Source organism: Etheostoma cragini, chromosome 9 (assembly GCF_013103735.1).
Source record: "Etheostoma cragini isolate CJK2018 chromosome 9, CSU_Ecrag_1.0, whole genome shotgun sequence".
Taxonomy (NCBI): Eukaryota; Metazoa; Chordata; class Actinopteri; order Perciformes; family Percidae; genus Etheostoma; species Etheostoma cragini.
Window position 1 is genome coordinate 14,443,241 of NC_048415.1, and position 20,517 is coordinate 14,463,757.

Below are 20,517 nucleotides of genomic sequence, written 5' to 3' on the forward strand. Positions count from 1 at the left end.
ACAGTACAGACAGATGCATCATACAAGACTATATGCAGCACAATTACATCACACAAAATGTGTAAGAAATCACCAATAAAAACACTTGACTTGAATTGGCTTAATTTTATGGTGTTTGCATGCACACACAAAACCACACTTCAAAAACAACACAGTTTTAACCATGTATTTTAATTTTAAAGGAATGACTACAACAGATGTGATGATGATTTTCACAAGAGAAAGTCAAATTAAAAAGAATGGACATGTTTCATCTACACCCAGGGGAAATGATGACATCTGGTCAGATTTAAATATTACACCAAAAGTGACATTTTGTGACATTGACAAGTAGAAATATCAAAACCAATGCAGTTTAGACTTGCTAACTTCATGGTGTTATACTATAGTCTATTGCTGAGGTGTCTCAGTAAAAGCAGATGTCTTATGCAGTGGCGATGGGAGCATACTGCATCACTAGTCTGTCAAACTCATTCTCCTGCAGGGAAACAAAGAACAGAGAAAACAGTTAAACACCAGGAAAAAACATCTGGCCAGCTGTGCATCGCTTGGTTTGTTTGTTTTAGTAATGGAAAAATTCAGTAAAGTATGTTTATGTACTGCACTCCTGTGAAAGTAAAACACACTGTGTGACAAAGGCTAAAGATTAAGTTTAAAGCACACATTGACTTTGCTCCAAGGACACCTGCTGGCCAACATTTAAAACAACCAAGCCAGGTAAATCAATAATAACAGAGTAAAGGTTATGTAGGCTTGTCAACAACTGAGTGGAACTTGTGAAACTAAATAGCCCTGGCCAAAGATCAGATCCCTCAGAATAAACAAATATAGACACAATCAAGTTACCTTGGCTAAGTAGTCTTTGAGAAATGGGTGGGCTCTGTGCGCATCTTTCAGCTGAGAGAGGTACCGATTGGTTACCTGAGGGCAGACATAAACAGATGTTGCAAACGTTAGAATGTTAAAAAAAAAAAAAGAATAACAATGTTTTTGAGGGACTTTAAAACGGAAGAGAGATTGGTCAAGACAACTAACAATGTGTGAACATTTAACATTAGTCAGGAAACTGCATAGCCTAAAAACACTAACTCTCTACTACCACACCTGAGGATTAGGAGCACTGTCTACATGATTCCAGTTAACCTTGAGTGAAATGTGCTAATTTGTGGTTATCATTGTTGGACACCTTTTAATGATGGCTTGAAGTCAATGCACAGCATTCTACCACATTGCTGTCAAGTCTAACATTGAGATAGATAATTGAGTATTTATCTTATGAACTCTGAGTTCCAGCACTAAACCACTGGAAATGCTTAGATGACACTTTTCATGATAGTGGACAAACACAATCAAGAAATTGCTTGGTTGAATGCTTTTGTCAGCTTCAATCAAAGCAAACACACAGAATTGCTGAGGAGAGCATTTTTGCACTCTTAGCGTAGAGCGTTATTGGACAAAGTCCTCTTTGACTGAAGATGAAGTTTGTCTGAAGGAAACTGCTAAACGGCAATCTGTGGAAGAGTTGCCCTGGTTAATGACATTGGGTCCAAAGTCTCACCTCGGGAGCTTTGCCCAAGTGCTGAGTTAGCACTATGAGGTTGATCAACGTCTCAGGGTGACTGCTGTCCTAAAAGGGGGAAGAGAGAAAGACATAGATGGATAGAAAGTGAGACTCATTCCTAACAAAAAAAATACAGGACAACAATGAAAACAAAAACATCGAGTCAAGACAGAGCCTGTTCAGCGAGTTTCAAGGCTGCGCAGGTTACTGTGAAGTATTTCAGTCCAATGTTTACATCTACCATGAATTGAATTATGCTCCAAATGATCACATTTCTACAAATACGTCTGTGTGAAACAATATACATTCTGTTTATCTTTTCATTTTTATTTATTCCACTTGCTAGGCCGAATGTGTGCATTGACATTGCCGTAAAGTCCCACAACACTATTGTGTATGTTCTGCATGTTTAATTTAAAAAAGAAAAACATCACTGAATAACCATCACTTTGTAATACGTTAACCAATAAAAAAATAAATGAAAAAAAGTGAAAATAGAAGCTCAGAAAAGCTGGTCATTTGTGAAAGACTTCATTCACACTAGAGTCTGACTGAGGTCTGGTTTTAACAGTCGACATAACTGAGCTAGTTCAACTTTAAAACAAACCTGACATCCATTTGGACACTAAGTTGCAATATTTGTAAAATGTGAGATAAAGCATCGTCTATTTAATATTCATGTGGTTAAAAAAATTAAAATGTACAAACTTTAAAAACAAAACTACCGCAAAGTGAATATTTTGTTACAATAACTGTAGACTAGAAAAGAGTGTGTGTTGCCCTCTGCTGTTACAATGTGAACAGTTAACCAGGGGCTCAGTGGCAGAGCGGCCAGACACTGAACCCCGAGTTGTTACATCGGTGTGTAAATGTGTGTGAGTGGTTATCTGATGAGCAGGTGGCACCTTGTATGTCAGCCTCGTCCACAGTGTGTGAATGTGTGTGATTGGTTCCTGTACTATGTAAAAGCGCTTTGAGTAGTTGTTTAGACTGGAAAAGCGAGATACAAAATTTACATTTACATTCAAATGTTTAAATTGTGGTGAGAAGCATCTAAAAAAAACCATTAGGGTTATTTCTGAGACTTGTGATATTAGAGCTTAAGTCTATTAGAATAGATAGCCTCATTACTTAGTTAAAAACTGCTATGCTATTGTGAGCCTATAAATCACATTTTGAATATCATTATTTGCCAGTTTTATTTTTTATTATTTTTAGTGGTGAAAGTTATATTTTAATCTTAGCTTACTCTTAAATAATTTTGAATGCATCTTGTAATGGGTTTGCATATTACACCTCCAGCACAGCTCACCTGTGTAAGCAGGCATTTATTAGGGATCCACTTATGAAGGATATCAATTTAATACGATCCTCAGAAACAAACTATCAAAAGCTTCAGCTGAATTAATTGTGCATGTAAGTACACCAAAGTGTGTTTAGTATGCCAGAAAATGTGGGATGAAGAGATAGAACAAGAAGGATAAAAACTAAAACCCAAACTCTTGTAATCTAACCTTGTCCAGTGCCTCCTGTAGCACTCCCTCAGCCTCCTCCCACTTGTTCTGAGCCATGTAACAGGCCGCCTGCCCGTTGAGGAGCAGCAGTGTGGAGGAGTACTTGTCCGACATCTCCTGGAAAATGTAGTAAGCATCCTGCAACTTCTCTCCACCCTGGAACAGTGAGCAGAATGCAATCAAATGTAGGGAAGAAGAAATGTGAGTGTCCAGCAATGACAATGCTGAAAAGTCAATAATAAGTGAACAACGCCTGATGCTTTATGGTTTTGTTTTTTTTAATGGTGTCAAGGGTGCTCACTGCTCCTGAATAAGTTGGAAGAACTCAAATGTGCAAATTAATTGGAACATAGTCCTTGTTAGACCTGGAGAGATTAGCTTGATACTGCGCCAAGAAATACTACATATATACATACAAGCGTCAGTCAATCACAATACCATTCGGATCCTGATAATGTGATGATTAGGAGTTCACTTCCTTTATTTATTTGTAAATGGAATATGTGTATCTTGGTGATGTCTAACAAATGTAACTGGATGTCTCCTCACCACAGCAATATTAACCCAGGCGGTGGCCAGCTGGGTTAGAGTAGCATCCTCATCCTGCTCTTGCATCTTCTTCAGCTCTTTCCTGTCAATGAGAAGAATATCACGTCATAGGTATTAGAGGAATACAGTCCCGTTTCAAAGAGACACTATATACTTTTATGTATGCAGTCTTTTAGTTATTATTTAGTAAGTCCAGACTACATAACTAAAAAAAATTCAAAAAAGCTTCTGGATGTTTTCCATGAGAAATTAAAATGAATCTAACCTCACAAATCAATGCAAATCATCCTTTGTTTGTATGTTTTGCCATACCTTGCCAGGTCAACACGATCCAGACTCAGCAACACCTGAATGGTCATGGCCATACTGAATAACAAACACATTTTCAGGTCAGTTTAGTCATGAAAGCAACATTATAAACCCAGTGACCGACCAGAGAGTATTGTAAAGCAGATGTTAGCAGACTTTAAAGTATTTCCCATCTGGCCTGAGGTTCAGTGCTTTGCAATACCAGTCACCCTTATTTTGAATTTAATTTTAGTAATTTATTTGACAGGGACAGTGTACATTAATCAACATTGCTGTAAATGCACCAGAATTAGCCAAGAGGCTATTTTTCATCCGTTGTCCCTGGACAGATCTTAAAATTGCCTCCCTAAAAAACAACAACAATAAGAAAATTACAGTCAACAATACAAATAAAAAAAGTAGTAAAACAGATAAAACTCTTTACAACACATTGATAAATACAGTGTACAAATGTAATACAGACATTAGGGAAAATAAAAATAAAAAAAATAAAATAAAAAAGATACTACACATAAACAAAATAGATTGGATTATTGGTATAGCTGTCTTGTTAGATTGGTGTCTGTCTTGTGTATCTACATCTTTTTTTTTCCTTTTCTTTTTTATTAGATAGAGAGACAGTTGTGAAATGGGGAGATAGATGGGGTATGACACGCAGCAAAGGGCCACAGGCAGGATTCAACCCGGGTCACTGCAGGACTGAGCCAACATGGGGCGAGCGCACTAACAGAGCAAGCTACAGGCCTCCCCATCTGTATATTTTGTTGTTGTTGTTGTTGTTTTTGTGGACCGTGAGTCTAATAATAAAGGCTATCTATCTATCTACAATGACTTCAGAATGCAAAGTCTGTTAATCTCTTTCTCTAACACACATGCCAATATATCTGCCTTTTTATTATTTGGGTAAATCTAATTGCACAGTGAGTCAAGAAGCCAGTTACCTTTTTGAGAAAAATCCATACATTGTTTCTCAATAAACATGCATAAATGATTTGACATGACTTCACGATTAACCTTTTGCATCATGAGCCTCTATTCAACCAAAGTTATTTTTGATGAATTAACATTAAAGCTAAAGGGTGTAATGTTGATTAATATATTATTATAAAACGGGTCTATTAAGTTGAGATGACGATTCAGTGGTAGTTGATAATTTTAGTAATTCTGATACTGTTCACTTTAGCTGGGTAGCTGATGACAGCTCAAAGCAAGGGTGAAACTAATTCCATTGTCTTTATTTTAGCTGCAATGTATGTACTGTGTGGAACGTAATAGATTTTATTTTCTCTGCAGATAAAAAGTATTTACTAGAAAATAGATGGTAACGTGAACAAAATCTTTCAGAGACTTTGAAAAAGTAAAACCCTGATCCCTTCTTACCACTCGAGGCTTTCTCCTTGGTGCAGAGTCCTGAGAGCGGCATCAGTGTTCATCTCATGGTAGTAGATGGAGGCAGCCATGAGGAGGAAGGTGGTGTTGGAAGCGTCCACGCTCTTCGCCATCTTCTGGTCTAGATCAGCAACAATAGCATCCCTGTGAGAGAGAAAAACAGCAATGGGGAAAGTGTTTAGACTATGAGAACTTCAAAAGAATCCTTGAATCACAAATCAGACATTAAGGTAAAAGGTGTTGTTTAGTAATCCTAACACAGAATTTCATTTAAACTTTTAAAGATTGAGGCTGGGTGATTTATTGAATATGTTTTGGATACTTAAGTATATTCTTTATTTCTGTTGAGGGAACATGGACCATCTGCTGTAGTAGATTGCTGTCAGTAATACACAGATGTTAGATAACTGTTTAAAAAAATGTCAGTAGATCTGTCAGAGTTGAGGCACTAATACATGCTGTTTACTTAAAAAAAGATAACATACTGTATTTATTTTTTGTATGTGTATAATTTGTATATAATAAATGAAGTGGTAAAGTCTCTGTTACGAAGACACAGTTTCTGAAGCGTGACTGCATTATCTGCCTGTAATACTTGGTGCTTAGTCTGATTGAAAGCTTCTTCAGTTAAAAGTGTTCAGATGTTAATAAATGTATTGAGTAACTGTCTACACAGCCATGCTCCTTCCATGACGACCTGAAAGTCAAATGCAAGCTCTTACCTTTTGCTATCACTGGACAGATACTCAGCCAACATCTTGACAGCCTGAAGCTCCGGTGGAGAGTTGCCCTTGATGTCATCCAGGACCACAGCATACTTTCTCTGCAATAAGACAAAGCCCAACAGTTGTGGGTGAGCAGGGTTTTAATCTGCCAAATAACAGTGATAGCGACCGAATATAAAGCAGCTAACCGCTAATGACAAGAAACTGAACTCAGTGTGATAACTACATAACATTTCTGCTTGAGAAAATGGCAGTTAAAAAACACGGTTTACCTGGGCAATGTATGCTCTGTACAAAAACATGTCCCTTTCAGTCTCCTTCTCCGGTGCTGATGGCTTTAAAGAAAAGACTGTTTTAGAGAGAAACATTCGCTAACTTGAGCCCTGATGCTCGAAAACGCCATTGACTGCAGTTAGGCAGAGTAGTAAACCGTGACCGAACGGTTTATTTTAAAACTTTCAACTGATGCCAGGTTAGATACTTACCTTCACCTTCTGAGCCTCGTTAATACACTGTTGATAACTACCAATATAATAGGCATTTTTTACATCGAAGAGTTCATCAACATCACCCTGTTGCGCCGCCATCTTTGATTGCAGAACGTCCTGACACGTCGCAAAAATACGTCACCTTCCTGCTTTGTACTGAGGATTGTGGTAAGTTGAGTTCAACAACAAAAGCACATGTGACTGGTATAGACATGTAGTTAGAAATCATATTGGGGTAAATTGATATTGTTTAGCCCTAAAAAAAGGACAATATCTTTAAGTAGGTACAATTACACAATTGTGTATCCATTAAAAAAAATTACATTTATAAATGTACAGCAATTCAATTAGGCCCTTGCTAGACTACTTAAAACGATGGTTAATGTTGAACTGGAATAGTTGGATAGCGGTTAGATAAAAAAATACAATGACAGTAATCTCACCCAACTGTGATGCCCAAAGAGTAGGCAGCTATTCAGTATAAAAGGCATGAGGTACTGTCTATCTCATTTACAGACAAATTAGAGTCAAATAAATTAGTCAAAAAATCAGTTAGTCAATTGACACATAATTAATCTTCTTCACGTAATCGATAATGAAAAGAATTGTTTGTTGCAGCTCTTAACATTACACTACCACCCAATAAATTGACATTTTAAAAGACAAAGTATCATTGTGGAATAGAGCTTATTTATGTATGTAACTATAAATCTGTATTATTTTTTTTACATGTTTTTGTAAAGGCAGCCAGGCTGATTTCACCTCTCCTACCCATGAGTCTTTCCCTATGGTTTTCCCCACTAATCCCATTGTACCACTAGAGGTCGCGCCAGATTAATTTCACCACTGCAGATGTCATATATTATAATGACTGAGATTTGCAGCAATACAACACTTAGAGTACAAGACATAAATATTGATAGGCTTAGTTTATAGGGTAGTATAAATAATACGTGCTTTAATAACACTAAGGTATGACCTGCGGCTTCTGGCAATGTAGGCACAAAACTTGCAGTAATAATTAGACTAATAGAACCTCAGTATTAGAATAACAATGCAAGAATGCTATTTTGACCTCGGGAATTCCTGTTTCGTCATTACACAGATTACACACTTCCTATCCTAAAAACATCCGCTGACACAAAAGATCTGTGTGTGTGTGTGTGTGTGTGTGTGTGTGTGTGTGTGTGTGTGTGTGTGTGTGTGTGCGTGTGTGTGTGTGCGTGTGTGTGTTTGCGCGCGCTCGCGTATGTTTTCATTACTAATTAAACGTTATGAAACTATGAAATGTACAACTTTGTAAGAAAATTGTGATGTAGTTGAAACAGTTTATTTCGTGAATGTGTATAACAAGCCAGTATATCATTTTGGTCCATGACAGAAAAGCTGTTACCCAGAGTTCCTGCTCATTGTTCCCTTAACACCATTTCCTCTGAGAACTTTTCAGCCTTGGGATTGGGGGGACTGGACAAGGATAATTACTGGAAGCCGTAATGGGGGCAGGGGTGTTCTGGCTGTTTCTTGTGTTATGAGTCTTTCTTTCGGCCTTATTGGGTTGGTCCACTCCTCTCGTTGCTCCTTCATTGGCCCGAGCCAACATCAATCTAGCCATTTCCAAATCCCCCTCAAGTTTGAAACTTTTTTTTTACGAGTAGGAGGAGGACTCGGGTTACAACTAACTCCCGTAACCGATCTCACAGCAGCCGAGCGAAGAAAACACTCTTTCAATTATTTACACATCAGTGTCTGACACACGGTTACAAACGTACAGAACAAGAAGGAGCTGCGAGGGGAGGACGTGCTTCTTTATCTCCCAAACAGCGACCAAAGCAAACATGCTGTGAATGGACTTTTCCCTGCGCCGCCAGGATGAAGACTTGAGATATTTAGTTAAGATTAACTTGTCATCTCGTTGGCTGACCACTCCTGTGTCCCTCTGAGGCGAGAGAAAGGTAAAGCCATGTCACTGGAACTGGTTTCGTTCAAACGGTCGAGCAGTTTTTTGATGGCACATCTCATTAACAAACATTAACGTGCATCTGTTATCAGAGGCCTGTTGGAAGTTACACCCAGTTTTATTGTAGCTACTGAATTGTTTAGTGTTGTCAGCTTCGATCAGCTTTTTCACGGTCAACGGACTAATGAACTTAATGAAACTCATTTAGTTTGCCAGCTCACTTGTCTTTCTTTGCCAGACTGAATTTTCTGCTACGAAGTTAGCGGAAGTAACGGTCTTTCATATCAGGACGTGATTCAAATAGAGCATTTGATAATTGACAATCTGAGTTCGTATTATTGACATTATTTGAAGACAAATTGAGGAACTGTACGTGTCACTCATGAAGTAAGGAGTTTTAGGCCATGTGGATGACGATAAAGATGACTAAACCTGTGTATTGTTTATTCAGAAGTAGCCTAGTGAAAACATTGCACAGTATATGACCATATTTGGAGTCATGTGAAACCAATGGTTGTAAAATTGGATATCTTGCTTCAATATAATTAAAATTCCAATTTTTATACCTTACTTATAATATTTATAGCCTACATTGTCCATGTAGAAAAAAGATAATGCAACCTGTAGAGCACTATAATCTACAGAGAATATATAACTTGGCCAATTGAAACTATTTTACAATTATCTTATACTTAACATTCATGGTGAGGGTACATGCTTTACCATCTTACAAGAGATTGAGTAAATGGGGAAGAAGAAGAAAAAAGATGAAGAAAATGCTTCAATCCCTCTTAGTTTAAACACCTAATAAGCCTTTGTTGTACTTTCAGTGTAATCCGCTGCATATCCAGACTGAGATTGTACAAGGGGACGACATATGTTTAGCATACACAGATGTTTTGTAAAACATTTCTGTGCTCCAGAACAAGGTTCAGGGTGTGGATGAATAGCTTCACTGTGCAGCCAGGGCTCTGGCAGGTAGCAGCACACATTATCATGCACAGCCTCAACAGACATGTCAAATGAATTATGGCTTTGGATCAGGACTTGGAGTTGCCTCTCTCCTTGCATTAGCTGTATCAGTGGTGAAATGATTTTGGTGTTTTTTGACCTACTCTGTTTTAGTTGCCGGGGCGTCCTTGTGTCTTTGTTGTTGGTAGCAATAGCTGACAGCCACTGAGCTGGGGCAGGGCTGAAATCATTAAAACAGAACAACTGCAGGACTTTATTTCACAGTATATCAGCCAGAAAATGTGAGTGTGAGTGAGTATGTATGTATTTGTGTGTGTGTGTACGTGTGTTAAACTCAATATTCCACACATTGATAGCTGTGTTGTAATTCCGATTTGAACATTAGGCTCTAAATCCCACTTAGTCTCCTTTTAAACTGCGGTGTGGACAACAATTGTCCATCAGTTTACTTGAATATCTAACAAAATAAGATAGAACTCTCATGATTAGTCAATACATCTATTAGTATAGTGTCAGTGAATTAATCAGCAACTATTTTTATTATTGATTAATTGTTTAAATCAATTCTCAAGCACATAGCCAAATTCCTCTTTCCAGCTTCTTGGTTGCAAGGATTTACTGATTTTCTCTAATATCATCATACTTTGCATTTGTTTTGGCTTCAGATGATCACATAATTGTCCATTGATAATTTGCACTATCCTCTGATATTTTTTGGGCTAAAACAGTAGTTCCCAACCTATTTGGTATGCGACCCCTTCAACAGAAGCAATATCTTTATTGTAAATTAACTATCTTTGGATTTTGGTCTGCTGGTCAGACAAAACAAACAATCCGACGGTACCAGCTTAAGCCTTAGGGAATCATCATGAGCACTTTTGACTATTTTCTGACATTTTGTTGTGTGAAATAATAATCAGTTACTTAAAATGATGCTCGACAGTAAAAACTATTGTTATTTGCAGCCCTCAAATATTCAAATTGATGTCCTTTGCTTTGGAAGATATAATGAAGATGAAATGAAAGAAGTTAATTGAAAGTCCTTTTTTATTTAGATTTCATCCATGACTAGTTTTAATGAGTATTAGCTTTTAATCATTAATCATAGCTTTGTCTTTCACAACAGCTGCATTATTGTTTCAGCACAATGTGATTCTGAAAGACAAGAAATAATTACAATGATATACAATAATTGCCAGTGAATAGCAGGATTAAGCAAATGCTGGTCAGCCATGTCTATGTATATTTTAGTGTAACTGTATCCGTGCAGATCCTTTCCTCCGGGTGCCTTTTAGAATAGGACAATACAGTCACGTTGCCAGGCATCCCGCTTGCAGTGTTATTTAAAGGCAGAGCTTAAAATTGCAGCAGTAATGCTAGCGACACTGTTGTTCCTGCTGAGGAGAATCCATGGTAACTCATTGACAAGACAAGAGAGGTGTTGACCTGCTTTTACTACGCTGCAAAGTTCAGCCAAGCACGCAGGTGGCCTCCAGTTTCCCTGGAAACCTGAAACACTGAGTATGTGGCCTTGTCTGATAGCAGAGCCGCATGACCTGCAGATATCATGGCATTGTTTGGAATAGAGAGAGTGAGGGATGGCTATATCTGCCTATAGGCTGGGATAATTTGCGATCCCACTTGACTTATTCATGTCCTCTCATATTGGTCCCCTTCTGTTGTCGCTGATCTCCATCCCTACTGTACTTACAGTCAAGCACTTTTTGACACTCCATTGCATGTGGAGTTAACAAATTACGCTCACCTGAGGCTTGTGGTGAAGAAAATGACTTATAATGTGCCCCGCTCTTATGGTAGCCTTAATTAAAATGTCATAGGCCCAGACATCAGTCCAAGCTCAAGCACCAGTTAGCACCTTGATCATGTCTTGCATTATGTGTGGCACCATTAAGATGCTAATTATATTGCAAAGAATATGTAATTAAAACTGGGACATAGCACTCAAAGTGAAGTCCTTCGATAGTGCACTGCTTTTATTTTTATTCATTATTAATCTGTCTTTTTTTAACAGATGTGTTATTCTAAATCAGCTCAGTTGTAACTACCCACTTCTGAATTTAACACTTGAACAAATGTTGTCAGTGAGTGTTGTGTTGGCCCTCGGGCAGCGCGGCAGCTACTGTATTCCCAGCCTTATTAAACATGCATAACACTGACTGATGTTGCTAAATTAACTTTATCTGCTCACAGTCACTGTCCCTTACTGTATGTGCTGGCACTCCACCCTTTATCCCTGTCCCTCATCTCTGCACCAACCTGTTGCACCGCAGTCTCCTCTTAGCCTCCGGTCTATTTTAGTCCAAATCGGCAGACTGAATTATTAAACCCCGATCCGTTATATGCTGATGTGTTAATAATTAATTATTCGAGGGCTCTAGCACATCTGAGAAAACTGTTAAAAAAGAGTAGGGGGGCATAGTGTCTGAGCAAAAGGCCCGTGATTGCCTCGTTTCTCAGGAGATCTTCCCAGACGATGACTGTGTGGGAGGATGAGAAAGTGACAGCACGTACAAAGATCTATTTCATCCAAAGCATGCATGTAGTGTGTTAGCATCGGTTGTGTATCTCTTGAAGCATGTCTATGTACTTGGTGTAATTATGGCTCTCGTGTCAGAGCTGCTGAACCAGATAAATGTGTACAAAAGAGACCATTACGCAGACACACACGCCTGCCATATACAATTGTTAACACGCAGCACGGGCTCTCTCATCAGCAAAGTCGGCACCTCCTCTGTTATGCAACATCTCAAATGAAGAGTGAGACAAACACTACAAAACTCGATGAAAGACGAAACTGCAGCGTTCACTTGTCTTGAGCTCCTGCTGTTGATTCCCTAACAGTGGAGTGGTTCCAGTAGCTCATTTGAGTGGTTACTCGTCCTGTCCGAACACAAAGCACGGATGTGCCTTTATATAACAGCCCAGATTGTCTATTGTTTCTCAAAGTGGAGACGGATTATATCATACAGCTGGGGAAAATCTGCGGAGAAAGAAGTTTTCTGGTTCAAGATTTCCCGATTAAAAATACGTTTTAATGACATCCTTAATGCCTTTGGTCATTATAATGGAACTTTTTTCCGACTTTTTCTCAGGGGTCCACAGTTTTTGTTTTTGCGCAGTGTTCTGAGGCTCTTTTATTTAAACTAGCATAGGAATAGAGGTTATAATATATTCTTAGACTTCACATGTGGTTTTTAATTCACCTTTTACTTGTGGGAGTTCTACCAAAAGGCAGCAAAGCAAATACAAATGTTCAGAGTGTGTACACAGTACAACATTATCCAATCCAGTTTATTACAGCCCTGCAATAAATACTGCCTTTATGACATTTATCATTAGCCGCCACTGTGTCAGATAGGTGTTGATTGAGTGTGTACTTGAAATGTATTAGAAAGTGTTTATATTAGAGCTGAATTTATGCTTTATTCAAAAAGGAAAATAATTAAACTACGTGTTTTAATAATCGATAAATCATTGAACTCATTTTTTAATCAAACATGCCGCAAAGTTCTTAGTTCCTGCTTCTCAAATGAAAGGTTTTGCTGCTCACCTTTTCGTAATATGTGATAGTAAACTGAAAATCTTTTTTTTGACCGTTGCTCTGATGAAATTACGCTTCTGGATGTTGACATATGTTCGGTACACAGCAGAAAAAAGATAACTGTGAAACGTCAGAGGTAATCACAAACATGCATTACACTGAGAGCATATTATAAGGTTGTTTGTGTCGTGCGACGCATGATTGTGGTAAGATTTGCACTATTCATAGTAAATTTGTTTAGTTTTTGCTAGTTTAATGCATTTAAAATATTCCATTGTTTGTACTTTGCATTTTATTAAACACCAGCAGCAGGAAACAGGACAGAGGAGTTAGGGAGGAGTAGAGGGAGAGGGAGGACAAATGGTAAACACCATTGACCAGACTCCTTCACATGACAATTTATGCTTTTGGAAATGTAAAGGACTAAAAAGGGGGGGGGGGGAGAGATTACTGTGAAACATCGGAGGTTATCACGCATTATGTCGAGGGTATATTATAAGGTTGTTTGTGTTGTATGGTGCATGATTGTGGTGAGATTTGTCTGTTGAGAAAGTTCGAGAGTGGTAAATCGCTAGAACACTGTACAGTGCTGTTCTGAGTAATCGGTTCCTTCTTATAGGAGTGAAGATTTTCTCTGCTGATGGAGTCGTCTCTGTCTGGGTCACATTGCCCCACTCCATGTGACTACTCATCCCTGAAGAATATGAAAGTCGTGACATTTTCTGCTGCCATCAACCAATCACTTTTAGACAGTGTCATGGAAAGTTCTACAGTCTTTGCCAAAGCTTCTTTTTTTTTTTAGCAACTTGTGGTGGCCAAGCAGTGTGAAACGCATTCTCTGTTGGTTTTCTTTATGCTGGCTGTTATCAGCACCCACCAAGCTTTCAAGATTGGCAGCCGGTATAACAGTGGTGGTATTTTAGGTGCTGTGGCCTCTTCTTCAAGCGCCTTGATGACATGCGTTAAGAGTGGGCGGGAACCACAGGTGTATCCGATTTCTGGCTCTTTCTTACCTGTCACACCTCAGCTTTGGTTTGACTGACAAGTGAGTGCAGTCGATGCCGAGGTTGCATCCTAAATCCTTCTCAATGCCCCCTTTTGGAATACCAATGCCACGCTCACATCATGTTGAATTAAATCTAAATTTGAGCAACCAGAAGAAAACAAAATGTTCATGTCAAATAGCATGTGTGGAATCTTTTCGTAGTATCCTGTAGATTTCTCTTTTTTTGGGGGGGGGTTTATTTATTGGTGAGTGAGTCAACAGAGAAACACAGACAAATACTGCAGCTAGTTCAGTCCAACAGTCACTATTTTCGGTTTTATAGTTTTTATATCATTATAATTTCAATATCTTTGGGTTTGGGAGCATTTTGAAGTTGTCTTCTTGGGTTCTTTCAGTCAGTCTTTAAAGCCCTTGTTCAATGCATCCGTCTCGAAGGTCTCGGTAGTAGACACATTGTTAAAACACTAAATGAAAACAACAGCCAATAGGAGTTTTCCTCCCACTTGTTCCTCTTCCCCCAAAGGACTGAAGAAAGGCTGTTGACTTAAGTGTTCCCAATGCAGACATCAGCTTTACCTGCCCTGAAACTCAAGGAGGTAAATCAAATTAAAGTCACATGCAGCTTCACCTGAGGACTTGAGGACTAGAGACAGAGGGCAGGTGGGTTATGTTTTCGTCATCTCTTTTTGCCTCGATCCCTCAGTCAGGCTGTCAAACAGGGCTGACAAGGCTATCTGCACCTGCTGGAAGGTGTGAGCGTCCCTGGGTATATTACCCAGACTCCCTTACTGTTAGGAGACATCCATCCAATACTGTGTTGTAGCGTCTGGTTTCATTTCCATGAGTCATGTTTGCTGAGCTTTTTTGTTGCTTGTCTTTGTTAGTGAGTTAATGTATGCTTGCTTGTTCTGAGCTAGTTGATGATTTTGTAGCATGTCTAACTGCTGTAATTATGTTAAGGAGCTGTTAGCGGCTGCAATGGGTCTTTTGTTTTTCATTGCCTTTTCAGCTGCTCAAACCAGATCTCAAGGTAATGTGTGCAGATATATGTTTGCATGATTTCTGTATTCAGCAATGGCTGTGGCTTGTGTATTTTCCAACAACACTCAGCAGTTTTTGCTGCTGTCATGTCTGGTTCCTCCTTAAATCCGTTAAAGTTTGCCTCTATAAATACTATGGAGACGTCGTGTCAGTGTTGCCCAGGCTGTCTTGGGCACCGAACTTCACAATCCATTTAAATGTGGCAGTAACCATTCTCATGCTGCAAAGTCGCAAGAAAAAAAAAAGATTCCTTGATCAAAAACCTTTTCATCACTCCAAGCGCTTCTTCCCTGAGGACCTTTTTTCATGAGGCCTTTCATTTTCATGTTTTGGGGAAATGAAGGGGGAGAGTAGGGATCTCCCTCCATCCTTGAGATAGGAGTGTTTGTCGGCAGGCTACACAGAGTTGTGATTGGCTCCGGTTTGCGACAAGAGTTGACTTTAATGAGCAATGTGAAATCGACCTCCAATCTGACAAAGAGGTTGCCTTTCTTATTGTGCCCATTATCCTGTTGCACTTTTCTAAATTATTAAACGTCCATCATTAAGGGCACAGAGAGGAAGAGAGGCAGGTAAATGCAGACTAGTAGTTCCTTGTGCAGTGGACTGCACAGAGTGTTCACCCATGTTAAGTGAGATTCCAAACCGTAGGGAGCAAAAATGTTTAGTTCAAGGGGAACTGTGAACAGTACATCAGTTTGCATGAAGTTGACGAGCAAGATTACCCATCAATCATTGTGCCTCGCTGGTAGGGAGGACTGTTATTGTACACCGTGGAACAGAACGCTTTTACACTTAAAGGCCATTTTGTGCTTCTGCAGAGGCTCCACACAGAGCTTTCGCTGTAACCTATGTAAGTGTTGTTGGTTTTATACTTGTGTGGGGGTGTTTGTGTGTGTGTGTGTGTGTGTGTGTGTGTGGTGAAAGGAGAAGTGACGGTGATTAGCTACAGAGCAAGTACTGACTCCAGAGTCATAGTATGAGAAACAAAGTGTCTCCTCTGTGCTTTCTGACCAAGGTGAGACATCCTTAGCAGGAAAAGTTAACTCTCTCCTTGATTTCATGTTCATGAAGAAGGAGAATTAGGAAATGAGTCGGGGGGGGGGGGGGACGATAAGCGTTGCGATAAGTGACTGTCCTCCTCTTGTGACGCACTGTTCTGATAAAGGTTGACAGCAGGACTAAGGGATTGTTTTCAATTGCTGCTGACATAGAAATAAAGCTCTCAACTTTGTTTTCCCCTTTTTAGTCTGATCATTAGTTTAACAGTCTCCTTGTTATCCATTTAGCACACATTGCATCACAGCAGGATTTTCTGTAACAAGAGCAGCATTGCAAGTTACATTAGCAGTGAATACAGTCGATGCGGATCTACCAGTGATTCTTGATCAGCACAGCCAGGAGCCCGATTAAACATCCAGCACCTGCACAGAGAGAGGGAGTAAAACTAGAGTCAGCATGAGACAATATATAAATGACCTGTCAGTCAACACCTACATTTTCCCCGGTGGTTCAGGATTGATATGTAGCACCCCACCGCCCTTTCTCCCCTGCATCTCTGTGCCTCTGTCTTTGCTCTCCCTCTCTTCATGTGTCTAGTGACTGGGAAGCATCCTGCTGAAGCTCTCCAAGGAGTCTTATTGATATTCTTAGAGAGGCATTGCAGAGAGAGAGAGCGAGAGACAGAGAGAGAGAGAGAGAGAGAGAGGGGAATGAAAATCACACACTGTAGCAGCAGACGCACTGCCTTCTAGTATCAACAGTAAAAATCACAAGTTACCCAGCAGGGATGTGTCACCGTTCATTTTGTCTGCTGCGCTGATAGAAAATCTCCTGCTTTGGATTTTTATTATTCTCATGCACGTGGAAAGGCAATTAGCCAATCATGCAGATGTTCAGTTAAGCTTTAGGGATACTTGCATGTGGAGGAGAATAAACCCCTATTGTGATGTGAATAGGACATTAAATATAATTTTCAGTTGCCAATTAGCCTACATTTAACCTGTCAATGAGAGGGAGATGTATTACGGAAATCAGATCTGACTGTTTTTTCCCCTGGGGTGAAGAAATGTTTTCCTTATTTGCAAGAATAGTATCTTGATTCCTGAGAGGCAACACAATAGGTGTTGGTATTGTTTAAAAAAAGTAATACTGGTGCTGATTCAGCACTTAAGTTTTGGGATGGTCACCAAAACAATTCTTTGTTTACTATGAGGAATATAAACGTGTTTTGTCCATAGAGTGCGCATGCATGCTCTGTTCACTGCCCTTACAATATCATTTTAAATAACTAATAATATAAATAACTAACTAATATTAATAAATAACTAAGAAATTACATCTAAACTCTGACGTTTTACATGTATAAAATTCTACGGGCAATGTTGGGATATTTTTTTTTTTTTCTTCTATTGTTTCATCATACAATAACTATCTTTGGGTTTTAAACTGTTGTACATAGCAAGCAATTTCAAGTCATCACCTTGGGATCTGGTAAATTTTAAAAAGGCTTTTTCTGACATTTTATAATCAAGGTTAATGATAAATAGTTGCAGCCATATTTCAATATCGCTAAACATAATCCAGGAAATTGTTTAATAAAACTTGTTTTATATGTATAATTATGTATGAATACATTTTTTGAAAACGGTGACCATGTCTTATCAAAAATAGACTCCCCCCTCTTTATCCTCATTCATTCCACCTGCTCTGGCATTGGAGGGCAGCTGCTTGAAGCTGCTTTTGAAATCTGTGAAGGTTAGAGAGTGAGTGTACAGGAAAATCGATTCATTTTATTCTTCAAAAAGCCTATGTACAAACCTGAAGTAGTGACCTGCAGAACACATTGAGACACGGCTGGTGAAATTATCAGACGTGCTGTGTGGACCTGCCTCATTTGAGTGGAGACATGGCAGTGTGAAAGCCGGCGGCCCTTGGGACCTCCACTATTCATGAGCCTCCATCATGGGGGCAGCATTTCACTGAGGCACTCTGCTTTAGAACACAAACACACCCATAACATCATACATAAATAAGGAAGCACACGTGCAGTGAATAAGTGGGTGCTGTCTGTGTCACATTCAGACACGCACTTGAACACATCTTGATCTCTGAATGTATTCAGGAGATACGACGTCCAGATTACATTGTCTGCTTTGCGTGGTCGTGCTGTGACTGACTTTACTCTTGATCACGTAGTGACACATTCTTCTCTACCTACCTTGTAGGCTTCGAGCCAGAGAGGGTTGCTGGGACTAAGGTGACAGCTGCCGAGGCTCATTATCTGATAAAGGCAGTTGTTCTTGGCCCTGCAGTTTAAACAGTGTTAGTGTAGATGTTATTAGCAATAACCTCACACATTGCAGGCTGTCTGCTTGTTATGTTTGGCCCTTCTTGCGTTTGAGATGAGAGTCTGGGCTGCCAACAGTTTCATATTTCCTGTACAAAAAAGAAAGAGAGGAAACAACCATGTTTTTCATCATTGGGAAAAGGAAATATGTCCAATCATTACATGCATAGCCATTTAACTAAATCTTTTTTTTTTTTCATCTTGACCCAGACTTGGCCATGGACTCCTTCAGCACCAAGAGCTTAGCCCTGCAGGCGCAGAAGAAGCTGATGAGCAAGATGGCCACCAAGAGCATGGCCAACCTCTTCATCGATGACACCAGCAGCGAAGTGTTGGACGAGCTCTACCGCGTCACCAAGGAGTACATCCGCAACCGCAAAGAGTCGCAGAAGATCATCAAGAACTTGATCAAGATGGTGGTGAAGCTGGGAGTGCTCTACAGAAACAATCAGTTCAACAATGAGGAGCTGATCCTGGTGGAGAACTTCAGGTAGGCAGCAAGAGCCATTAAAGGAATATTTCAAAGTTTAAAAAAAAGCCAGTTCTCTTTTTTTTCTTTCCGAGATAGAATGCGGAAAAACGGCAGAATGTGAGGTAGAGTAAGGCCCTTTCCTGCAGCACGCCCTCTCCCCTCTTTGACGCACAGGCAATACATGCACAGAACAGCCAATAGGATCTCTCTCTCTCTCTCTCTCTCTCTCTCTCTCTCTCTCTCTCTCTCTCTCTCTCTCATATGACCGGTGATTGGTTAAAGTCTCCTGTGACATCCAGATTTTCTGAAGCATTTAAAACAAAGCCAATAGTAGGCATAGTGAAGTCTAGTTCTCTTTAAGTCTACTTGAATTACAATATGTTGAAAGATTATAATGGAAATTTTGCCCAACAAAAAGAATATTACAGAATTACAGAAAGAATATAAGGGTATTTCCAAAAAATGTTGGAATTAAGAGCTTTTGTGACATCCTGCCATACATTTACATACTGTTACATTGTGACAAACCTTGAGAAACAACCATGAGTTCTGGTTAAGAGCTGCTGGATAACTGCAGTTCAAGTACTTTTTTGTGTGCTGATGGAAGCAAATTAAGGAAATTAACTTTTACATCACTTTATATTTTCCACTAAAATAGTAAAACTCAGCTTGGAGGCATGTGAAGCTGACATAAGTGCACAGTATGGAGAATGTGGATTATGTCAGCATGGAGATGCCTTACTGCGAAGGACAACACTATAACTGAAACTTTTCTAAAGAATATCATAAGACAGCAGTTTCTATTCTTACTCCCTTCTGCTGCTCCAGTCAAAATTAGAAACTGACAGCCTGTCTTGTTGTCTCACAGGAAGAAAGTCCACACTCTGGCCATGACGGCGGTCAGTTTCCACCAGATTGAGTTCACCTTTGACCGGCGCGTCATGAGCTCTATTTTGAATGATTGCCGTGAGCTGCTGCACCAGGCCATCAAACGCCACCTGACAGCCAAGAGCCACTCACGAGTCAACCACGTGTTTAATCACTTCGCCGACTGTGACTTCCTGGCGTGTCTCTACGGGCCCTCGGAGGTTTACCGTGCCCACCTGCAGAGGATCTGTAACGGGGTCAACAAGATGCTTGATGAAGGGAACCTCTGACCTCCGCTGGCCTCGTCATCAGGCGCCTTTACCTCTAGTCACCCCTCGTGTACCATCTTGCAATATTTATTTTTAAGGTGACATGAATGTTTATATTTTCAATTTTTTGCTTTGTGTTTGTGTGCCTTTTCAGCCATTACTGTAACACGAAAAGAATCATGGCTAGTTAGTCCAAAGTCTGTTTCTTCTCCAGTCTGACTTTTTGTTATTTCACAGTAAACTAATTTTTGTATTGAATTTAAAAATTCATGCTCTTATCGGTATATATTTATGGATAGGGGCTTTGACAACTGTGCCTTACAAAAAGATTGTTGTCTTCATTCCAAGGGCCTTATGCTCTCTCTTTCAAAAAGACATGAATCGGGCACATGCCTTCAGTCATATCTCTGTGAGGAGCTTTTAAGGGACCAAAATGGTTTTTGGGGCACCAGGAGTGGGTAAAAAAAGTGAATTTCCATCTTTTTGA

The 20,517-nt window shown here is 39.5% G+C and overlaps 2 protein-coding genes across 3 annotated transcripts; one reads left to right on the forward strand and one right to left on the reverse strand.

The window, feature by feature from the left end:
- Positions 1-324: 324 nt before the first annotated feature.
- Positions 325-6,691, reverse strand: cope (COPI coat complex subunit epsilon). The gene is made up of 10 exons (XM_034882638.1): positions 6,533-6,691; positions 6,320-6,382; positions 6,045-6,145; positions 5,314-5,466; positions 3,937-3,990; positions 3,625-3,706; positions 3,076-3,231; positions 1,559-1,627; positions 847-921; positions 325-478 (listed from the first exon to the last, which is right to left on the reverse strand). The coding sequence occupies exons 1-10, from the start codon at positions 6,632-6,634 to the stop codon at positions 425-427; spliced, it is 909 nt and encodes a 302-aa protein (XP_034738529.1). The 5' UTR covers positions 6,635-6,691; the 3' UTR covers positions 325-424.
- Positions 6,692-8,014: 1,323 nt separating this feature from the next.
- tnfaip8l1 (tumor necrosis factor, alpha-induced protein 8-like 1) lies at positions 8,015-20,488 on the forward strand. Of its 2 annotated transcripts, none has more exons than XM_034882640.1 (3): positions 8,015-8,476; positions 18,633-18,912; positions 19,763-20,051. In XM_034882640.1, the coding sequence occupies exons 2-3, from the start codon at positions 18,641-18,643 to the stop codon at positions 20,049-20,051; spliced, it is 561 nt and encodes a 186-aa protein (XP_034738531.1). In that variant the 5' UTR covers positions 8,015-8,476; positions 18,633-18,640. The 2 variants fall into 2 exon arrangements, with proteins under 2 accessions (XP_034738531.1, XP_034738530.1); XM_034882639.1 differs by having other exon boundaries at positions 8,185-8,487; positions 19,763-20,488.
- The last annotated feature ends 29 nt before the right edge of the window (positions 20,489-20,517 follow it).